Genomic DNA, 23156 nt, shown 5'->3' with positions numbered 1-23156 from the left:
GACGCGGCTCCACCTCTCCGCAACCGCAAATACCCTCTGGGATACTTTAGCCACTATGTAGGAGCCAAGTCCAGGGGGGTTGCGATACTGATAGGCCGACACGTACCCTTCCAGTTCATTGCACAGAAAACAGATGAGGCAGGTAGATATATTCTAGTGAAGAGGAAAATTGGGAACACCGTAATCACACTAGCAAACTTGTACCTACCTAATAAAATACAGTGTCAAGCTCTACACAACATTCTAAACTCAATTTCCGAATTCCAAGAGGGCATACTGATCATGGGCGGTGACATGAACATAGCACTTGATAGTGAATTAAATACATCCTCCACTCACAGCGACTACAACACAGCTGCCCGTACCAGGTTCCGCAATATTTTACATGACGCCAGGCTATTCGATAGCTGGAGGTCACTGCATCCCACCAAAAAAGATTACTCCTTTTACTCGCTTCCCACAGGGAGCTACTCCAGAATTGACATGCTGTTCCTCTAGCACAGTAGACTAGATCTCCTACAGAGCGCCTCTTATGGTCGAATCTCTTGGTCTGACCATGCACCTCTCTCAGTGGACCTAAAGATCCCTGACCTGCCCAGTACACGACCCCAATGGAGAATGAACGACCTCCTCATGACCCATACAGAGCATATTGCCCTTATACATACACACACACACACATACACATACACACACACCTCAAAAAAAAATAAAGGGAACACAAAAATAACACATCCTAGATCTGAATGAATTAAATATTCTTCTGAAATACTTTGTTCTTTACATAGTTGAATGTGCTGACAACAAAATCACACAAAAATAAAAAAATGGAAATCAATTTTTTCAACCCATGGAGGTCTGGATTTGAACTCAAAATTAAAGTGGAAAAACACACTAAAGGCTGATCCAACTTTGATGTCCTTAAAACAAGTTAAATGAGGCTTGGTAGTGTATGTGGCCTCCACGTGCCTATATGATCCTCCCTACAATGCCTGTGCATGCTCCTGATGAGGTGGCGGATGGTCTCCTGAGGGATCTCCTCCCAGACCTGGACTAAAGCATCTGCCAACTCCTGGACAGTCTGTGGTGCAACGTGACATTGGTGGATGGAGCGAGACATGATGTCCCAGATGTGCTCAATTGGATTCAGGTCTGGGGAACAGGCGGGCCAGTCCATAGCATCAATGCCTTCATCTTGCAGGAACTGCTGACACACTCCAGCCACATGAGCCAACCGCACCAGCATATGGTCTCACAAGGGGTCTGAGGATCTCATCTCGGTACCTAATGGCAGTCAGGCTACCTCTGGCAAGCACATGGAGGGCTGTGCAGCCCCCCAAAGAAATGCCACACCATTACTGACCCACTGCCAAACCGGTCATGCTGGAGGATGTTGCGGCAGCAGAATGTCTCCAGACTGTCACGTCTGTCACATGTGCTCAGTGTGATCCTGCTTTCATCTGTGAAGAGCACAGGGCGCCAGTGGCGAATTTGCCAATCTTGGTGTTCTCTGGCAAATGCCAAATGTCCTGCACGGTGTTGGGCTGTAAGGAGAACCCCCACATGTGGATGTCTGGCCCTCATACCACCCTCATGGAGTCTGTTTCTGACGGTTTGAGCAGACACATGCACATTTGTGGCCTGCTGGAGGTAATTTTGCAGGGCTCTGGCAGTTCTTCTCCTGTTCCTCCTTACACAAAGACGGAGGTAGCGGTCCTGCTGCTGGGTTGTTGCCCTCCTACGGCCTCCTCCACGTCTCCTGATGTATTGGCCTGTCTCCTGGTAGCACCTCCATGCTCTTGCCACAGCTCGCATTGATGTGCCATCCTGGATGAGCTGCACTACCTGAACCACTTGTGTGGGTTGTAGATTCCGTCTCCTGCTACCACTAGAGTGAAAGCACCGCCAGCATTCAAAAGTGACCAACACATCAGCCAGGAAGCATAGGAACTGAGAAGTGGTCTGTGGTCACCACCTGCAGAACCACTCCATTATTGGGGGTGTCTTGCTAATTGCCTATAATTTCCACCTGTTGTCTATCCCATTTGCACAACAGCATGTGAAATTGATTGTCACTCAGTGTTGCTTCCTAAGTGGACAGTTTGATTTCACAGAAGTTAAATTGACTTGGAGTTACATTGTGTTGTTTAAGTGTTCCCTTTATTTTTTTTGAGCAGTGTGTGTATAATATATATATATATATATATATATATATAGAAGGCTTGGCCTGGAATTGTGGGAGGTACAACTTGCCCTATATAAACGCAATACAATCCTACTACCTGTCACCGACTATCCCGGAAGTGCTTAGGTTCTTCCGGTTCACAGCCCGATACTGTTTCCCGCCCGGCAGTCCTCTTGAAAATTTCTCTGCTCGCAGTTTTTCGTCAGCAGCTAAACATAATTTCATTCATTCGTACGTCTGTGAGTTTCAGCTGTTCTCAGCATCTGTCTTGCCGAGCATATTACCTACATGCGCGGCATACATTTACACACTGTCGGCTAAAAAATTATTTGCTTTTGTCAGCTGCTGCGGTTTCCCGCCGGTCTGTACAAGGCTTACATCTTACCTTTTCTAAATAAACGTTACGGACGCACTTACTCGTTGCGGGGAGTCAGGCAGCTCCGTTCATACTGACTCGACTGTCAGCACGCATAGTAACAACCTGTACACCCCATTCCTAGTTACGTATTACGGCCGGTTAGGAACTTTGGGTGATAAGTCACATTCCGGTTTTAGCTTTTAATGGTAAGCTCGGCATGCTTTAATCATGTCCATTATACTTACCGTTACTCTTAAGTGCAGTCCTAGTCAGTGGTACTAGGCTGATTTCAGCTAGGTGATCCATAGCTCTGCTTTCCCCCGCTTGCAGGCTGGTTTTCTGTAGTCAGCGTGTATTTCAGTCTGTAAGTTTGGCTGTATATCGCCACCTTGTGGCTATCTTGTATATGCATTAGTTTTTTCTTTTGAAGGCTTGTATAACTGTCAATGCAATTTCCATATTATATGTTGTTAAGAACTCTTTTAAATTTGCCAGTAGGGTTATAAACTGTATTATATTTAAATTATTGTTAAATCCTGTAAGTTAAACCATTTAATTATAGGTTAAATTTTATGTTCAACTCTGGATTATCCTGACTTTGTTTCCCCGCTCTGCCGGTAATCAGTTAAGTCATATCTAACATGATACTCGGTTAATTAATACTTAGGTTTAATACTAATTATAAGACTAATAATTTCCGTCAACCATTTTAAAACTTCGTTACTGCAAACTATCATTTTCATGGGGTGTAAACGCTCATTGGTTCAAAGGTTTAATATACACTGCGTGCAGAATTATTAGGCAAATGAGTATTTTGACCACATCATCCTCTTTATGCATGTTGTCTTACTCCAAGCTGTATAGGCTCGAAAGCCTACTACCAATTAAGCATATTAGGTGATGTGCATCTCTGTAATGAGAAGGGGTGTGGTCTAATGACATCAACACCCTATATCAGGTGTGCATAATTATTAGGCAACCTCCTTTCCTTTGGCAAAATGGGTCAAAAGAAGGACTTGACAGGCTCAGAAAAGTTAAAAATAGTGAGATATCTTGCAGAGGGATGCAGCACTCTTAAAATTGCAAAGCTTCTGAAGCGTGATCATCGAACAATCAAGCGTTTCATTCAAAATAGTCAACAGGGTCGCAAGAAGCGTGTGGAGAACCCAAGGCGCAAAATAACTGCCCATGAACTGAGAAAAGTCAAGCGTGCAGCTGCCAAGATGCCACTTGCCACCAGTTTGGCCATATTTCAGAGCTGCAACATCACTGGAGTGCCCAAAAGCACAAGGTGTGCAATACTCAGAGACATGGCCAAGGTAAGAAAGGCTGAAAGACGACCACCACTGAACAAGACACACAAGCTGAAACGTCAAGACTGGGCCAAGAAATATCTCAAGACTGATTTTTCTAAGGTTTTATGGACTGATGAAATGAGAGTGAGTCTTGATGGATGGATTGGTAAAGGGCAGAGAGCTCCAGTCCGACTCAGACGCCAGCAAGGTGGAGGTGGAGTACTGGTTTGGGCTGGTATCATCAAAGATGAGCTTGTGGGGTATTTTCGGGTTGAGGATGGAGTCAAGCTCAACTCCCAGTTTCTGGAAGACACCTTCTTCAAGCAGTGTTACAGGAAGAAGTCTGCATCCTTCAAGAAAAACATGATTTTCATGCAGGACAATGCTCCATCACACGCGTCCAAGTACTCCACACCGTGGCTGGCAAGAAAGGGTATAAAAGAAGAAAATCTAATGACATGGCCTCCTTGTTCACCTGATCTGAACCCCATTGAGAACCTGTGGTCCATCATCAAATTTGAGATTTACAAGGAGGGAAAACAGTACACCTCTCTGAACAGTGTCTGGGAGGCTGTGGTTGCTGCTGCACGCAATGTTGATGGTGAACAGATCAAAACACTGACAGAATCCATGGATGGCAGGCTTTTGAGTTTCCTTGCAAAGAAAGGTGGCTATATTGGTCACTGATTTGTTTTTGTTATGTTTTTGAATGTCAGAAATGTATATTTGTGAATGTTGAGATGTTATATTGGTTTCACTGGTAAAAATAAATAATTGAAATGGGTATATATTTGTTTTTTGTTAAGTTGCCTAATAATTATGCGCAGTAATAGTCACCTGCACACACATATATCCCCCTAAAATAGCTATAACTAAAAACAAACTAAAAACTACTTCCAAAAATATTCAGCTTTGATATTAATGAGTTTTTTGGGTTCATTGAGAACATGGTTGTTGTTCAATAATAAAATTAATCCTCAAAAATACAACTTGCCTAATAATTCTGCACTCCCTGTATATGTGTATATATCTGCGGGTTTTACTCAGTACCTTTTAATGGGGGTACTCAAAGTGCCCATGGTAACTACGGTCAGTTAGTTTACAGTCTCGCGCTGTTCATATTTATTACTACTTTATATTAGTTTATTAAATGACGTTGTTTATATGTTTTTCCCCTCCATTTTAATAAATCAAAATATACGACACCGCGTACAAGCGGAACCTTTCACTAAAAACATCTAATACTTGGTTAAAGTGCTGGCTTCCTCCCTTCTATAAACATACGGTTAGTATACAACTTTTGTTGGGAATAAATAGTACGTTTCTACAGCTGCTCCCAGGCTTAGGTCGTAATTTAAATCTGTAAAATGTTCTAGGTTCAAGTAAGAATTTTGTTGACTACTTCAGGATACGTCATCCAAGTCATTTATCAGGTATGTATACGGTTCAAACACAAACTAGGTTACCCTTTAATTCCTCGCCAAATTAGCAAATCCCATAGGCCTCTTCGCCACCGCTTCATTCAGAGGTTCAGGCCAATCATCCCATTTCATAGTTATAGCCTTGCATCAAGTCATAGTTAGGGCCTCACCCGTCACGGCCATTCGTTATTACTCTATTAACTGTCACCGAGAGGCCAACTCCCCGCCACCCACCTCAGTGGCACAAAGGCCCCACGAGCCAAATCATAGGTAGAGCCTCTCATAGCCACTTGGCAAGTAGTCAGGGCCTCACCTGTCACCAAAACATAAGCTAGTTAATACAATTTCGCCAGTAGGCATTAGCATAGTAAGCTGGGTCACTACCGTTTCGATACAGTACCATACTAAAACTTATCCATCTACCTCACTTCCCAGCATGTCTAACCAGTCTACACAAGGAGATGATTTGTCGGTGGCCACTCAGATCAGGCTCACAGAGACGTACCGATCCACCAAGCCCAGCTTCCAGCTATCGGTCCTGGACTATCCCCAAGATCACCTCTGAACTTAAAAGAAGGAACATTCCTTTCCCGGCTACAGCCAGGAAAGCTGAACTGTTTAGACTATTAAAGGGAAACTCCAGTGCCAGGAAAACAATCCGTTTTCCTGGCACTGGAGGGTCCCTCTCCCTCCCACCCCCCAATCCCCAGTTGCTGAAGGGGTGAAAACCCCTTCAGTCACTTACCAGGGGCAGCGACAGGTCCCACGTCGCTGCTTCCTCCTCCCCCGCCGCTCCTCCTTCTGGTTACGTCGGCCGGTGGGCGAGACTGATCTCGCCCGCCGGCCGAGGAGACCTAATGCGCATGCGCGGCAATGCCGCGCATGCGCATTAGCGCACCCCATAGGAAAGCATTGAAAATGAATTTCAATGCTTCCCTATGGGGAATAGAGCGACGCTGGAGGTCCTCACACAGCGTGAGGACGTCCAGCGACGCTCTAGCACAGAAAACCTGTGCTATGAAGCAGGAAGTGTCCTCTAGTGGCTGTCTAATAGACAGCCACTAGGGGAGGACTTAACCCTGCAAGGTAAATATTGCAGTTTTAAAAAAAACTGCAATAATTACACTTGCAGGGTTAAGGGTAGTGGGAGTTGGCACCCAGACCACTCCAATGAGCTGAAGTGGTCTGGGTGCCTGGAGTGTCCCTTTAAACGTTACTGATGACAACGAGAGGCCAGGCCCTAGTACGGGTTTCAATGTGCAAAATAGCCTGGCAGAATTACACAATATGATGACCTCACTTGTTTCCTCAGTAGCAACAATTAACAATAGGTTGGATAATCTGGAGGCAAACAGTATCACAACCGTTCCAGAAGTTTCTGTGCCAGCTACTGAGCCCACACCTAACTTAGGTAAAGATAACCCTCTACCAACTAGTAGAGCCACCAATATCATTAACCCTATTCATCTCATTCCTCAGTCTCTTAGACGAGTCATTATAGAGGGGAAGGACATAAACCTAGCATCACTTCTGATTGCTTCACAAGACGTGGTAGAAAACAGGGCCTATACCTTCGAGGACCTGTCAGTAGTGATGAAATCTAGAGACCCTAGACTTAATAGGAAACTCAATATCCCCGAGTTTGTCCTCGCATTTGGCTTATACAGAGATGTCATCTGTACAGCTTTCCCACTACGGAGAGAGGAGCTTGACTTGTATCTTCATAAAGTGATTGAGTTAGCATACAAGTACGGCGGCTACGCATTTTACGACTATCACAAGTCATTTTCTTCAAGATCCGCTGCTTCTCTCTCCCAATACAATACGATTACTGATTGGGCACAGCTAGACAGAGTTGTTCCTGATGCATTTTGCAGGTCTTAAAACCCCGTCCTGCGCTATATGCTCATCGGCTGCTCATTCAGTCAACTTCTGTCCAGAAAACGTAGCGACCCCTTCTACCAGTAACGCAAGTTCTGGTTATCAGTCTAACACTTCACAGAGGGAAGTGAGAGACAAATTGGGTAGGCCTATTGTTTTTCTAGGTAAAGCTCAAGTCTGCAACAATTTTAATGCAGGTGGTTCCAGTTATAGTGTGTGTAGGCTGTTACACGTATGCTCGATATGTTTTAGAGCACATGCCAAAACAATGTGTCCCAACAGACTGTACCCTAACAAATCTGCCACGCCAATAAACGTTCCTAAGTTGCAACGCTACCTGTCTAAGCATCCTTCTGTTCATTTGGTTGATTTTCTCACGGCAGGGTTTACTAATGGGTTCCACACAGGCTTCGTGTCACTCCCCACAGGGGTTTTAGAATGCCCCAACTTGCAGTCGGCACTCACAGACCCAGGCAGTTGACGCGAACTGTTACACAAAGAAATATCAAATGGTTTCATGATAGGCCCATTCTCTACTCCTCCTTTCACTTCCTGGAGGACAAACCCACTAGGTATCGCCACGAGCAAATATAACAACAAAAAGCGACTGATTATCGACTTCTCCGCTCCACACTCGTCCCCAACTCCTAGCCTTAATGCTCTGATTCCTTCAGAGGACTTTTCCCTGCAGTACGCCAGGATTGACGATGCCATCCAAGCAATAATTCATGCCGGCAGGGCGGCTTGGTTAAGTAAATCAGACATCACAAACGCCTTTAAACTTCTTCCCATCCACCAGTCACTCTGGCATCTGCACGGAGTTAAATGGGAAGGAAGCTACTATTTCGCCACGAGACTGACCTTCGGATACAAAAGTAGCCCCAAGTTGTTTGATATATTTGCCGAAACTTTAACCTGGCTCCTACTCAACACATGCAGATGTCCAGTAGTCATTCACTACCTAGACGACTTCCTAACCATCAAACCTCACCAACACACACCCCACAGCCTACAGCACATGCTCACTCTTTTCAAAGACTTAGGAGTCCCCGTTGCACAAGACAAAACTGAAGGTCCCAACACGTCAATCACATTCCTGGGTATTACACTCGATTCAGTTTCTATGCAAGCCAGCCTGCCTCAAGAGAAAATAGACTGGATACTTTCTTACATAAACACTTGCATGTCACAAGGCACTTGCACTAGGAAACAACTACAATCACTACTCGGTTCACTAAACTTTGCCATGAGAATTATTCCTCAGGGTAGATCCTTCATATCCAGAATCCTCTCTCTGTTACACGGCCTACCCGACGACGACTCCAGGACTTCCCTTAACGATTCGGCTAGAGCTGATCTGCAAATGTGGCAGCTATTCCTATATTCTTGGAATGGCAGGTCGCTGTTTGTTCCACCCATATCTGACGATTCCCCTGTAATTTGGACCGATGCTTCAGGTGCGTTAGGGTATGCAGCCATTTTCGGTGATGAGTGGCTATATGACTCTTGGCCAGTTGAGACCACCTCTCTCGAAAATTTCAATAACACCTCCGCTCTTTTTGAAATGTATCCTATTGTAGCGGCCGCACACGTCTGGGGTAAAGAATGGAGTGGTCAGTCAGTCAGGTGTTTTTCAGATAACATAGCTACCTGTGATATAGTGAACAAAGGCCGCTCTCAGTCACTAACAATTAAGAAATTAATAAGGAGACTGACCTGGCTGGCGGCTAACCTACAATTCTGTATAACATGATGATGCTCTTTCACGTTTAAATTTACAGGAATTTTTAAAGTATCACCCAACAGCAAACCCGCAACCCAGGGCGGCACCAAGATTCCCAGAACTAATTATGATATAAGTTCTCTCTTACAGCATAGTACATTTCTCGCTTAGGCAGGCCTGTCAACTAACACAATGAAAGCCTTCTCTAGAGCTTACAAATTGTTTAAAGATTTTGTTCGTGATTATCACATAATAAATGTTTTTTCTGTTGAAACTTTTGTTGCGTTCACATCTTTTTGCCATATTTCTCTTAAATTAGCATACAACACTATCAAACTCTACTTAACAGGCATACAACACTACATGTTAACCAACCATCCCAACAAAACTCCATTTCTAACGTCTTACCCAGTTAAAAGCATATTAAGAGGTGTTCACAGATTATCAGCACACAGTCCCATCAAAAGACTTCCCATAGACAGTAAACTATTTAAAAGTATCTCCGATATTCTCGACACAACCCCTTTTGAACACACCACAAACTTAATTATAAAATCAGCAACTTACTTGGCTTTCTACGGCTTTTTGAGACCTAAAGAGTTCTCAGTGGAAAAAGCAACCGATTCTGAGCTTTGCCTCCAAAAGAAACACCTACACAAAGAACAAGACCACTATGTCTTATCCATTTCCCGTACTAAAACTAGTCAAACAGGTCCTCCGGTGGAAATTAAATACTATCCTACCTTTACCAAATGGTGTCCTGTACCACTTTTAGATAGTCTAGTGAGGTCCCAAATCACTTCCAACCCAGCTAGTCCGCTGTTGGCCATTCAAGGGAAACCCCTAACAACCAAGCAGTTCATGTATTACATTCGTACTCGATTACTCAGGCTTGTCCATAACCCACACGCATTCACGGGTCATTCCTTTCGCATTGGTGCCGCTTCAGCTGCCTCAGGTAACCACGTACCGACACACATCATTAAAAACATGGGAAGATGGAAGTCATCTGCATACAATAGGTACATTCCTAACCCTGAAAATGAAATAAGAATGGCTTTCCATAATATGTCTAAATAATGTTTGTATTTAAATAAACTTGTATGTATTATCAGAAATCGCTTTTAATCATTTTTGCCCTCTTTTACAGGCCTAACCTCACGTCAGTTTCGGCACACCTCAACTGACTTGCTAGTACTAATACTGCTTCTTTTCCATTGTTTAACATCTTTGTAATGTGCCGTACACAAATAGAAGGCTTGGCCTGGAATTGTGGGAGGTTCAACTTGCCCTAAATAAACGCAATACAATCCTACTACCTGTCAGCGACGATCCCGGAAGTGCCCCTCCCACCGCACCCTCAATTTATTATTTCTCCTAGGTGGGCCCTCTTTTACAGGCCTAACCTCACGTCAGTTTCGGCACACCTCAACTGACTTGCTAGTACTAATACTGCTTCTTTTCCATTGTCTAACGTCCTCGTAATGTGCTGTACACAAATATATATATTAATAAAAGAAAGTCTGTGTGTAAAAGGGTGAAGTATGTATGTGTGTGAATGTATGCGGTGATAAAGTGTGTATGTAGGTGAAGAGTTTGTGTGGGATGAAGTGTGCTAGGCATGTACTGCATGTGTATGGGCAGGTGTAGGTGTACTGTATGTGGGGGGTGTGACTCATATGCACACACAGACTGACCCATACAGAGTGCACACTTCCCATCAGCCGCCTCCTCTGTTCCTGTTTCTCACCTGGGTAATTCAATTATCTGAGAGAGGAGGAGGTAGGGCCCCGACCGAACACCTACCTCTGTGGACTGCACAGCCCCATCTCAGGGCCCCATCAGGCAAGAGGCAGCATGAATCAGTGGTGGAACACTTGCCCTGTGTTGGGCCCTCCTACAGCTTTGGGCCCCGGTGCAGTTGCACCAGCGGTAGTCAAGCTACTGGCACTCCACTACAAACTCTTTCCTTAGTCCCAAATTTAACCATGCAAAGCCTAAAACTGGAAAAAATAAACTCATTACATTAAAGCAGCTCTGTCACCCCCTACACCGCCAATGAGTATTTCATATAGATACATTCTGTAAAAAGAACTCCCATTAACTGTTCCAGAATTTCATTGAAATTTTCACCCTGTCAGGAGATCTACTAAGACAAGTTGGGGACTTTTGTCTCAGTATGTTTTCCTATACTTGTCAGGTTTGAAAAAAGGAGGAGTTATCTTTTGTCGAACTTGTTATTTCCCTCAAACATCACCAATGGCAACTTTAGGTAAAAAAAAAATGCTCTCCCTATGGTGGGTCTCATGGAATCCTCCATAGAGCTCTGTGTTGTACTCGTGGGCATGTGTGAGAGTACAGCACTGACGTTGACTCCTATTGGTTGAAGTGCCAGGAACTGAAGAGGATGCACAGGTTAAAGATGGTGTCTGCAAGGAACAGATTCGGATAAGTAAATACCTCAAATATTCTATAGTGAAGATTACATTTTTTCCTAGTTTGTTGCAAAAAGTTCTTCAGGCTGAGGTTTTTGCCTTCCTTTGGATCAATAGCAAAAACTAAAGTAATAAAGGATGAATAAAGGACTATGTCTATTTTCAGCTATGTCACTATCCTCCCTCCTCCCCTCGGCTTTACAGCAGTGTTGTCACCTTGTTTTTTTTGCTAATTATCGGAGCCTGTTATAATTCAATTATAAGTGTGTGTGTGTGTATATATATATATATATATATATATATATATATACACACACACATATACATTTATGTATGTATGTATGTATGTATGTAGACAGTGACGCAAAAAGTCTCTAAAAATACATATGTTTAATAATAGGACAAAAATTAAAAACAAATATAAGTTCCAGAATTCTGTCACAAAGTAAACTGGGTTTCAGATATAAAATGTACCCAAGATACACCAATAATGTAGTATTGACAACTGAAAAACGATCCTGATAGGATGATGTAAACCAAAACTATGAACAGTCCCCCCCACCCCCCCCACCTCAGAAAATGCAACAGTATCTCAGGGACAAGCCACTTGTTGCAATCTGAAGTGTGGATCCGCTGTGCCAGTGTGAATATAAATAAAAACTTCAATAGGCAATAGGACAAAAAAACGATATGATCCCCAGTAAAAAAAATGTAAATAAGGTACCTTAACCTCAGTGTTGGCCCCCAGCTGAGATAAAAGTTCCTTGCTGTGGCAGGCAATAGAACGGGTTAACAATGGGAGGAAACTTCAGATAGAATGCTAGCTGTAGATGATGAGCGTTCAGCTCAGCCGTGGAAGATGATCCAACCACTAACAGTGTATAGTGAATTAGAATTAGCCAGCACCTCACCTTGTTCCTGTGACTTCCATTAGCTGCGCCTGCTAGTGGTTGGATCATCTTCCACGGCTGAGCTGAACGCTCAGCATTCTATCTGAAGTTTCCTTCAATTCTTTACCCATTCTATTGCCTGACACGGCAAGGGACCTTTTAACTCAGGTTGGGGCCCACACTGAGGTTAAGGTACATTATTTTTTTTTTTTACTGGGGATAGTAAAGGTGTTTTGCCCTATTGCTGATAGAAGTTTTTATTTATATTCACATGTATCCATTTGCATTTTGACACAAACTGACACAGCGGATCCACACTTCAGATTGCAACAAGCTGCTTCTCCCTGAGATACTGTTGCATTTTCTGAGGTGGGGGGCTCAGTTCATAGTTTGGGTTTACATCATCCTCTCAGGATCAATTTTCAGTTGTCAATACTACATTATTGGTTACATAGTTACATAGCTGAAAAGAGACTTGTGTCCATCAAGTTCAGCCTTCCTCACATTTGTTTTTTGCTGTTGATCCAAAAGAAGGCAAAAAAAAAAAAAAAAACAGTTTGAAGCACAATTTAGCAACAAGCTAGGAAAAAAATTCCTTCTTGACCCCAGAATGGCAGTCAGATTTATCCTTGGATCTAGCAGTTATTAACCTACATTGAAAGATTATATCCTTGAATATTCTGTTTTTGCAAATATGCATCTAGTAGCTGTTTGAACATCTGTGTGGACTCTGATAAAACCACTTCTTCAGGCATTGGCAGACATTTTATATATGAAACCCAGTTTACTTTGTGAGAGAATTCTGGAATTTATATTTGTTTTGAATTTTTGTCTTATTATTTATTATTATTATTAAACATATGTATTTTTAGAGACTTTGTGCGTCACTGTCTCTCTATCTTATAATACTACCAGGAGCGCACATACTAGTTTGGATTACTTTCAGATTTTTTTCTTTACATTCACTTTTAGATGTATGTAGCAGCTCACCTTTAATTTTAGACTTCACATTATAGTTACCTATCATCATCTATAATAAATTATGCCTGACATGTAAATCTTGTATCTTTAATAATTTTAAGGAGGCTGCAAGCAATGTACTCAATACAATGCAAAAAGTGTTGTGTTGTTAAAAAGTCCTGCTGGTATCAGTATGTGCTGAATCAATATGTGTGCTTATTAAGGTCACTGTGTTATACTTTAAATGTAGCTGCATTCCGAATAGCTGGGGAGGAGGACAAGGAGAGTTTTGGGCAGGCAAAGAATGTGCAAATGGTTGTATAGTAAACTGCATGTAAATATAGGAAAGGGGTCCTACTCTGTGTTTAAGATGAGATAGAAGGAGGGGACAAGGAAAATAGACTGAGCTTGGTACTTGAGATGGAATTGGAGGCTGGTGAGGGGATGTAGTCCCTATACCGGGAATGGAAGAAAGGAGGGGGATGAATACTTGGGATGAGTAAGAGAGAGTAACTTTTTACTGTAGATGGGAGAGCAAAAAAAATAAAAGTGCATTATACTGGGGAAGGGAGAGAGTTGCTTTTTACTAGAGGGTAAGGAGAGGAGGTAGATGTTTTGTAATGGCAATGAGGAGGGAGAGGCGATAAAAGGTACAGTTATTTTTCTCTTTTATTACTCATATTCTACTCTTGTGACTACTAATATGCAAGCATATTATTTATTCCACTTGTGTCCACTTCCTGGACTCAAGGTATTCAGTAGCAGTGACTGCAAAATTGCCAATTTCATTGTAATAGTCTCTAAAGTTGCAAGCCCTTTAACTCTAAGAAGAAGCATACTAATAAGTTCAATTTGATGTTTCAGAGATCAAATGTACAGAGAGACTTGCATTTCTCCAATTCATGCACCAATTGTAGATGGTTCCTGGTCATTTGGTGGCAGCCCTGCAAGTCTGAACTATGTAAGCCTTTGTCTGAAGTCCATGCCCTCCTCTTGTGTTTATGATTCTGAAGGAATTCCAGTGTCATGGGTACTGTGCGATCATTATGGTGCCATGCGAGTGCTTTACACTGTACCTCAACATAGACGCAAAGGGCTCGGATCCTTGGTTTCTTCTAAATTGGCAGAAGCAATGCGAGGGCAAGGAATGCTGGTTCACTGCCATGTAGAAGAGGAAAATATTCCATCACAGCTGATGTTTAAATCTCTGGGGATGCAAGAGACCACCAGCAGGCTGCTATGGGCACGATGTGATTTAAAGGGGACAAAAGATTAGTATGTTACTGAATCATCCAAATGTTTAAGTATTATAAGATGTGGCAGTATAAACTGAAACCTTCCATAATCCTTACAAATGTATATTCCTGAGCACTACAAAATATCTACAGATTACAATTTCCTGATCATATTCTGTAGCCATGTGTAGATCAATATCAATAAACATTGTCATTTTATAACCCTGTGCTCAAAATTTCAACTAACCATCAGGGGCATTCCTAGAGCATTTGGTACCCGGGCGGATCCTGTGTGTGGACCCCCAAAATGTAAAAAAACACCCTCAATTTTTTTTTTTCATAATGTATTGCACAAATTTGTAAATGTTGTAAAACCCCTGACTGCCGCTTTCTACAAAATCCCTGTCCTGCCCCGTCCCGCCACTCCTACAAAACCCCTGTTCTGCCCCTTTTCTACAAACCCCTGTACTGCCCCCTTCTAAAAGCCCTGCACCCCCACACACGTGCAGACAGTCACACACACAGTGACAGGCAGTCACACATCGTTTCAGACACACAGTCACACTGTAACGTTCACTAGAGAACCCTAACACGCATACAGGACTGAGTAGGGAGAATTGCAATACCAATCCTCAGAATCGTCGGGTTATGCATAAAGGATAGTCAAAACACGAGCCGAGGTCAAGAGAAACAGAGACCGAATAATGAGAGACAAAGCCAAATATCAGTAACCAGGAAATCCAAATAACAAGTGCAACGCTCAATGGTAAACCAAAGACCACAAAAGGGCACTGAGGCAAAGGAGAGGTTAGCTTGTATACAAACAGGGTGTGTCTGATTAGTTAATCTCCAATTAGTGTTAACCACAACACGTGGGAGGCGTTTCTTCCCTCCCTTATGGTCGCTGAGGTCATCACTGTGTGCCGGGTCACATGACCGGGTGCAGCACACATAAGGAAGCTGCTCTGGAGTGTGCAGCATCAGACACACTGCCAGTCTGGAGACAGGGACCAGGTGACAATGCTCGTTGTGATGAGGTAAGCAAGGTTGCCGCGAGTGGCACGGGAGCAGGGGACCTGACACACACACACACACACATACACAGTTACAAGCAGACAGTCACTCAGTCACACACACTCTGTTACTTACAGACAGTATGGGCTGGAGGAGGAGTTGATTCCCTGAAGTCCTTGCTTCCCCTCGATGTACAGCAGTAACAGCAGCGGGTGGGAGCTGTGTTAAGCTCAGCCCCTGCTGCCGATCTGGTGCAGCCCTCACGCCAGTTTGGCTCCTACCCCACTTTCCTTCCGTGAGGCTGGTTTTCAAGTGGCTGCATTGTGAACTGTCTGCTGCCCAGCGCCCCAGTTGACATGGAGCCCTGTGCAGTCAACCAGTTCACACATCCCTGGCCTTGGTTGTTACTACCCCTACCTAGTGGCACCCGGGGCAGTTTAGACTCCGGTCTAAAAGATATATTAAGGAAACAACAACAACAAATCATCTTATAATGATATCCCTAATACTTCTGTTACCTTTTGTGTAACTTTACCCCACTCCCTCAGACTCCTTGAGCAGGGCCTGTAGCCTCTCTGGTTACAATAACATGTTTGTTAGTCCACCCATTGTAAAGTGCTACGGAATTTGTTGGCACCATATATATATAATAATAAAGCCAAATGATCTGGATAATTTATCTGGATAATAAAGATTTTTTTCTTTTTTTTCTTACACCGTATGTTCCAAGGTGGCAATTACTTGTATTATGCATTTTATATTATGACCCAATTGTTATATTCAGAAAAATATATAATATCAAATAAATACTTACAGTTCTGTGATTTGTAATGTTCACACTTCTTGAATGTGCAATTATCATATATAAAACAATAATAATATGCAAAGTGTATCTGATTGTATAGAATTAAAGTTTTTTTTACATTTATTTATGTAAAATGTTATATTACTTAATGAAAGGGTCAATTTCTGTTTTGCTAAATCATAAGACATTGCAAGGATGCAATACGTGTAGTTTAGCACATGACCATTCTTATTTCCCCTTTTAGAAGATATCACCCCTACACCCTCCTATTCTAGGAAGTCCCCACTGAGTAATGCCCCCTAGATAAGTTGTGAATCGATTATTTGTTACATGCTTTCACCATGCGGTTTGCACAAGCTTGTCCATGATATTAGTTAATAGTTGTCTATATTTGATTGGTAATTAGGGATACTCCCCCTAGACTCCCTTTTGTTGCTTGTCATTATAAAACCTTTGTTCAGTTAAATAAAGAGAATACATTTTCCAAGTCCTTGAAGGGCGTGGCTTGGTCTGAATAGAACTGTAAGACCATAACAGGTAATTGTAGTGATCACCAAAGACAGGACAGATGTTCCAACACTAAATCACCTACAAAAGTGATGTGTCAGTTGCACATAATTTACAAAAAACTAATTATCTATCAACCTCAGTATTAAGGCCTCTGGGTTCCAAGGTACCTACTTTCTGGATGCAGTAGGACTCTTTTTGTGACATCTTTTCCCCATATCCAATTTGTCTCAATATGATTCAAGCCTCTAAACTGAAACCCCCACTTGAATTCTGGGCAAGAATTACAGTGTGCTGGTAATGAATGGGTCATAGTAAAACATGTACAAGGAATCTCAGGTTTATCCACTAGAAATTAATGTATGTACATTTTCAGAACTGTTTTAAATCCAATGATAAATCTGACTGCCATTCTGTAGTCAAGAAGGAATTTTTTACCTAGCTTGTTGCAAAATTGTGCTTCAAACTGTTTGTTTTTTTTTTGCCTTCTTTTGGATCAACAGCAAAAAACAAATGTGAGGAAGGCTGAACTTGATGGACGCAAATCTCTTTTCAGCTATGTAACTATGTAAATGACCTAGACATTTTTTTATTATTATATATTTTTAATTATATCTGCCTGGGACTTAAAATCCTCCAATTTTGAACAATTGCATCTGTAGCAGAGCCCTAAACCGAACAGGGACTTTCCTCCGCTGGATCACCAAGAGTAGAATCAGGAACAAGAAAAGTAGTCTCCCAAATCCAAAATGTGACAGTGATTATAGCTCTCTTGTTTCCAGCAGAGTAGTGATTAGAGCTTTCCAATCCCCCAAACATAAGCCTAGACTTCATGAAGGGGTACAACAAATGTGTTTTAATCCAGGCTCAATGGCCTGCTTTTATACAAAATGTACAGCAATAATTACATCAACTAGTACACACCCACAATCCGCGGCTAGGTACTGCTGGAGACCGACAGGCAGCCGCGAAGTCTCCATGCCGAAATTAGTTCCAGGGCATTAATGGCTAAGTCCCCCTGAAGTCTATTTGCAGTTCTGGTCCATGTGAACAGCCGCCAGGGAGCAAGTGGTCGGTTCCATTAGAACGCAAGGAAAGTGCCGAACCAGGGGAAGTTCTATACAGTGGCTGGCCTGGCTCATAGTCTGTGGGCAAGAGGCCAGCCTCCACACTCCTCCAGGAGCCGGTGGCAAGCATCTTTAAAAAGTGACGTTTGTCACATATCTCCCCTTTCCCGGGGAGACTAACCAGACTCCAGACCTCCAGACTGAGTTTGTCACAGCCCACCTCCTCCCCAGGCTGAAAATTGTTCCAGGCATTCGAAGACTAGGTACTGCTCTCTGCGTTCGGGAGACAAAATGGCCATTCACTGGACCACATGCATTCGGTTATACGAATAGAGGCTTCCCAGGGAAAGGTGTCAAGTCATTAATTTGTGGTTAACAGACAAGGGTGGTTGGTGTTCACTGGGGCACACAAGGGACACTACACACAAGTCTTTCGGGAGACTAACAAGGGGGTATGTATAACTGATGGAAGCCAAGCACAGAGAGGTGGACACAGGTTTCTTCAGGAAGGAAGAGATTCTTTATTCGATTCACCGACCGGGACTCAGAGGGACTAATGTCACCAAAATACAACAAGATCTGAGCCCCGAACAACAGTGTAGGTCCCTTATATAGGCATATAACTCCACCCATAATAAGCTCCACCCACACATATTCTTACCCAATCAACCGAACAAAGACTAACTTCCTGTTTGACCACATGGCTTGCCCAGCACAATGGAGGAGGGGAATACTATATCCTGTATCCTTGCACATGCTCCGTACACTACTGATTGTATCTTTGCCACGTGCAACCAACCGACCAATACACCAGTATATGCATGTACACATACCACGTGGCAATTTCGGCCTACTAAATTTATTTTTACCGAGATTCCACCACATTCCCCCCTTTGATGCTTCTGATATTTCACAATTCCAGATGCATCACTTAACCATAGTTTGCTTACACCTCAAGTTGCCATGAACCAGACCAGACTTTGCGACTCCCTAAGATATGAATCCCTCAACATTCCTCTTCCTGTACTAGTTCTCATTGATTTAGAGCCTCATACCTATATATAGCCATTATCTGTGCAGCAGCCTTTCTCTCTGCTATATTCTCTATAATGTTCTGCACAGACCTAACTACCAAAGGAATCAGACATGGTAGGAGAAGGCACAGCATCAAGATTAGCATGACTCCACCTACCAATGCCTTGAGTCCTCCAAACTGCTCATACCAGTTACCAAACCAACTACTTGGATTATAGCCTTTCCATACCTGAGTAGGCACATGCGCTAGTTTAACCATATGGCTAGTAAGCTCAGCTATTGCTTGCCCTTCATCATCTATTTGAAGACAACAATTGCTTAGATTAAACTTCCCACATACACCTCCCTCTACTGCCAATAGGTAATCCAAGGCTAATCTATTTTGGTAAACGGCTGTCCTCATCCTAGTATTATGTTTCGCTAGGAGATTGAGCGCTTGTGATGTCTCATTGGTAATTATCTCAACCACTGCCTGTAACCTTATAATACGGTTGAGCATATATATTGGGGTTCTATATCCAAAAGTATATAGGATATAGAATGCACACCATAACAATCTCAAAAAAATATTTAAATTTTATTATGTACAAAAAAGTACCAGAATGTAAACATAGAAGAAAAAATAAATATAAACAAAGTAACAGAAGTAAAGGCAGATACAATAAAATAATAGTAATAAATTACCACAAAAATCCTTACAAGCCTCAGACAGAAACACGAGTCACCAAACCCCCCCAACGTTTCGGCACCAACTGGCTGCCTTTATCAAGGGTACCTGTATCCATGTTCAAATGTGTCTGCTTATAAAGCCCTCTTACAGCTGATGGCCATCAGCATAAGATTGTTACCAGCACAGGAAGTGACATCACCACCTCAAGTGCTGGCACAATATCCTGGTAATAGCATAGCAATATCAAATAAAACTATTTAAATGTACTGGAAACATATAGGGAGTAAAGAGAAACATGGGACCTAAACAGTAATAGCAGGTGTCAATATTCAAATAACCCACCTCTAAAGGCAATAAGTGTACTCACACTTTATCAAGCGACCAAAACCGCCATCTTGCTTGTTGGCAAAAAGTGGATATGCTCCACAGTCATCCTAATTGCCGCCACACGCGACGATGATCTGTGCATGCGCTGTTTAATGAGCACTGCGCATGCATGCAGTAACCTCCCGTCCGCGCATGCGCATAACGGCAAACTGCCGCGCATGTACATTGTAACTTCCTATTTGCGCATGCGTAATACTAAGCAGACAAGCTACAGTACCTCATCACTCTACAAGACCGCCCACACTTGTATATACTCGACAGTCATCATAGTTGCCGCCATGCGCGACGATAATCTGCGCATGCACCCTTTAATGAGCACTGCGCATGCGTGCAGTAACCTCCCATTCGCGCATGCGCATAACGGCAAACTGCCGTGCATGCGTAAAGTAACATCTATTTGCGCATGCGCAATACCAAGCCAACAAACTGCAATACCTCATCACTCTAGAGGACCGCCCACTCTCGTGGACGACAACTATCATGCAGATTGAAGCAATAAATGTAAATAGTCCACATAACTCATACTCCATACATATCTGTACTCCACATACCACTACTTAAACCATATATTGCATATACACATACACAAAGAGGAGTCTAGTAAAAGAGAAAAAAATTATATAAATAATCTAGAATCCACCTTATAAATAAAAAAAGGTCTGTGAGCCTATACTAAAAATAACTCCCACCTGTCTTATAAGACAAAACACCAAAGAAAAAACACCAGAAAGTGATGTGCAAAAAAAAAGTCTTTTTAATTATAATTCCACAAACACCCAATGTGTGATAATTAGATCACTGCAGATGCCAGATAGGCAATAATAATACTTAGCAGATCCCCTGCAATTTTAATAACAATACAATTATTATCCATTGAATATATTACTATAATCATTTACACAGTCATATAGGGATGAAAAAATCTTCCATATTGTATATAAAGCAATATAATCCATTTTGAACCACATATCGAAGAGGCTATTCATCATCAATTTGAAGATATAACCACATATTCAGAAATTACATCATAAATATATCTTTCTATGAGTATGGTGACCATCATTAGAGAATCCTTTATCAATTTATACTACATTAAGATAATCATTGTTGCATCAACTTCATCAATCTGTACATCATATAAGCCCATGTCAACCACATAGGATTCACATGGCTAGACAACACATACCCCACAGAAAAACACTAGTCATGGCAAAAAAGCTCTCATAGTCGTGGGTATCATTATTCCATATTATCCATATAAGTACACACCTGATCCTAAATAATGATCAATACATACATAATCATTAAATACAAAATTGTATATATATATATGATGAATCATCATAATCATAGCTCAAGAACATCCGACGTAGACGACGATGCATTCCAATTGATTAAGTGTTCTTCGATACTCTAATATCACAAACATCATGGTCCAACTGGTTACTGCAGTATCAATCTATAAAAAATTAAAATCAAAATATAAAGATACAGACAAAACACAGGCAGAGAAAAACCTCATCAAGATTATAGAAATGGTGATAGATCCTTATCCTCATTCAGACCCTTAGGATATAAGGTCTGCAGCTCATAAATCCAATATACCTCTCGTTGTTTAAGCCTGACCACTTGCGAAATACCTCCTGTACTGGGTTTAATTACCTCCAAAATCATATACCGCAGTTGAGAAACTGTATGCCCTTTCTCAGCAAAGTGTCTGGCCACCGGATATTGCATCTTATTCGTCCGTATTCCACTCTTGTGTTCCCTAATCCTTGTGGTGAACGTGCGCGAGGTTTCACCCACATATGCCAATCCACACGGGCACTTGAGCATATATACCACAAATTGTGACTGGCAATTACAGAATTCCCGAATCGGGTATCTCCTACCCATCCTTGGATGTGAAAAATGGTCTCCCGTAATCACCCCATTGCAGTTAATACAGTGTCCACAGCGGTATATACCCGGTATCGCAGAGAGCCAGGTGTCAGCTTTATCCATCTTCCCTTGTAGATTAACGTTCTTCATCAAATGGTCCCTTAGGCTCTTGTGCCGCTTAAATGAAAACAAAGGTCTCTCATTAAAACAGGGAAGAAGTTTAGGATCAGATTGCAAAATCTTCCAATGCTTATTAATGATATGTTTCACCTTGCCAAAATGAGTCGAGTATGTCATCAGGGCTGCACATGCGCGAACGGGAGGTTACTGCACGCATGCGCAGTGCTCATTAAAGGGTGCATGCGCAGATTATCGTCGCGCATGGCGGCAACTATGATGACTGTCGAGTATATACAAGTGTGGGCGGTCTTGTAGAGTGATGAGGTACTGTAGCTTGTCTGCTTAGTATTGCGCATGCGCAAATAGGAAGTTACTATGTACATGCGCGGCAGTTTGCCGTTATGCGCATGCGCGGACGGGAGGTTACTGCATGCATGCGCAGTGCTCATTAAACAGCGCATGCACAGATCATCGTCGCGTGTGGCGGCAATTAGGATGACTGTGGAGCATATCCACTTTTTGCCAACAAGCAAGATGGCGGTTTTGGTCGCTTGATAAAGTGTGAGTACACTTATTGCCTTTAGAGGTGGGTTATTTGAATATTGACACCTGCTATTACTGTTTAGGTCCCATGTTTCTCTTTACTCCCTATATGTTTCCAGTACATTTAAATAGTTTTATTTGATATTGCTATGCTATTACCAGGATATTGTGCCAGCACTTGAGGTGGTGATGTCACTTCCTGTGCTGGTAACAATCTTATGCTGATGGCCATCAGCTGTAAGAGGGCTTTATAAGCAGACACATTTGAACATGGATACAGGTACCCTTGATAAAGGCAGCCAGTTGGTGCCGAAACGTTGGGGGGGTTTGGTGACTCGTGTTTCTGTCTGAGGCTTGTAAGGATTTTTGTGGTAATTTATTACTATTATTTTATTGTATCTGCCTTTACTTCTGTTACTTTGTTTATATTTATTTTTTCTTCTATGTTTACATTCTGGTACTTTTTTGTACATAATAAAATTTAAATATTTTTTTGAGATTGTTATGGTGTGCATTCTATATCCTATATACATTTGAATATTTAAAGCACTTGAGGGAGTGCTTATATGGTTTGCACCTGGCTGTTTTTATATTGTTTTGTCTCTCCATGTGCTGTTGATTTGAGAATAGTTATTTCCCTTGTACATGTTGAGAGATAATGTCATTTCAGGACATTGGTGACATTAGTGACAGAAGGGCAGAAACACGAGTTTATACACAGGCAGAGGTTGATGCCATTATTGC

General features: G+C 42.2%; 1 protein-coding gene across 1 annotated transcript in view; it reads left to right on the top strand.

Moving 5' to 3' along the window:
- LOC134574787 (glycine N-acyltransferase-like protein 3) overlaps positions 1-14424 on the top strand; it is a 147515-nt gene extending 133091 nt beyond the window's left edge. Inside the window, exon 7 of the mRNA XM_063433864.1 lies at positions 14015-14424. Coding sequence (XP_063289934.1) covers positions 14015-14424 — 410 coding nt within the window. The remainder of the gene's footprint in view (positions 1-14014) is intronic.
- The last annotated feature ends 8732 nt before the right edge of the window (positions 14425-23156 follow it).

The sequence above is a fragment of the Pelobates fuscus genome, chromosome 10 (assembly GCF_036172605.1).
Source record: "Pelobates fuscus isolate aPelFus1 chromosome 10, aPelFus1.pri, whole genome shotgun sequence".
NCBI lineage: Eukaryota > Metazoa > Chordata > Amphibia > Anura > Pelobatidae > Pelobates > Pelobates fuscus.
This window is presented reverse-complemented; position numbering and strand designations above follow the sequence as displayed.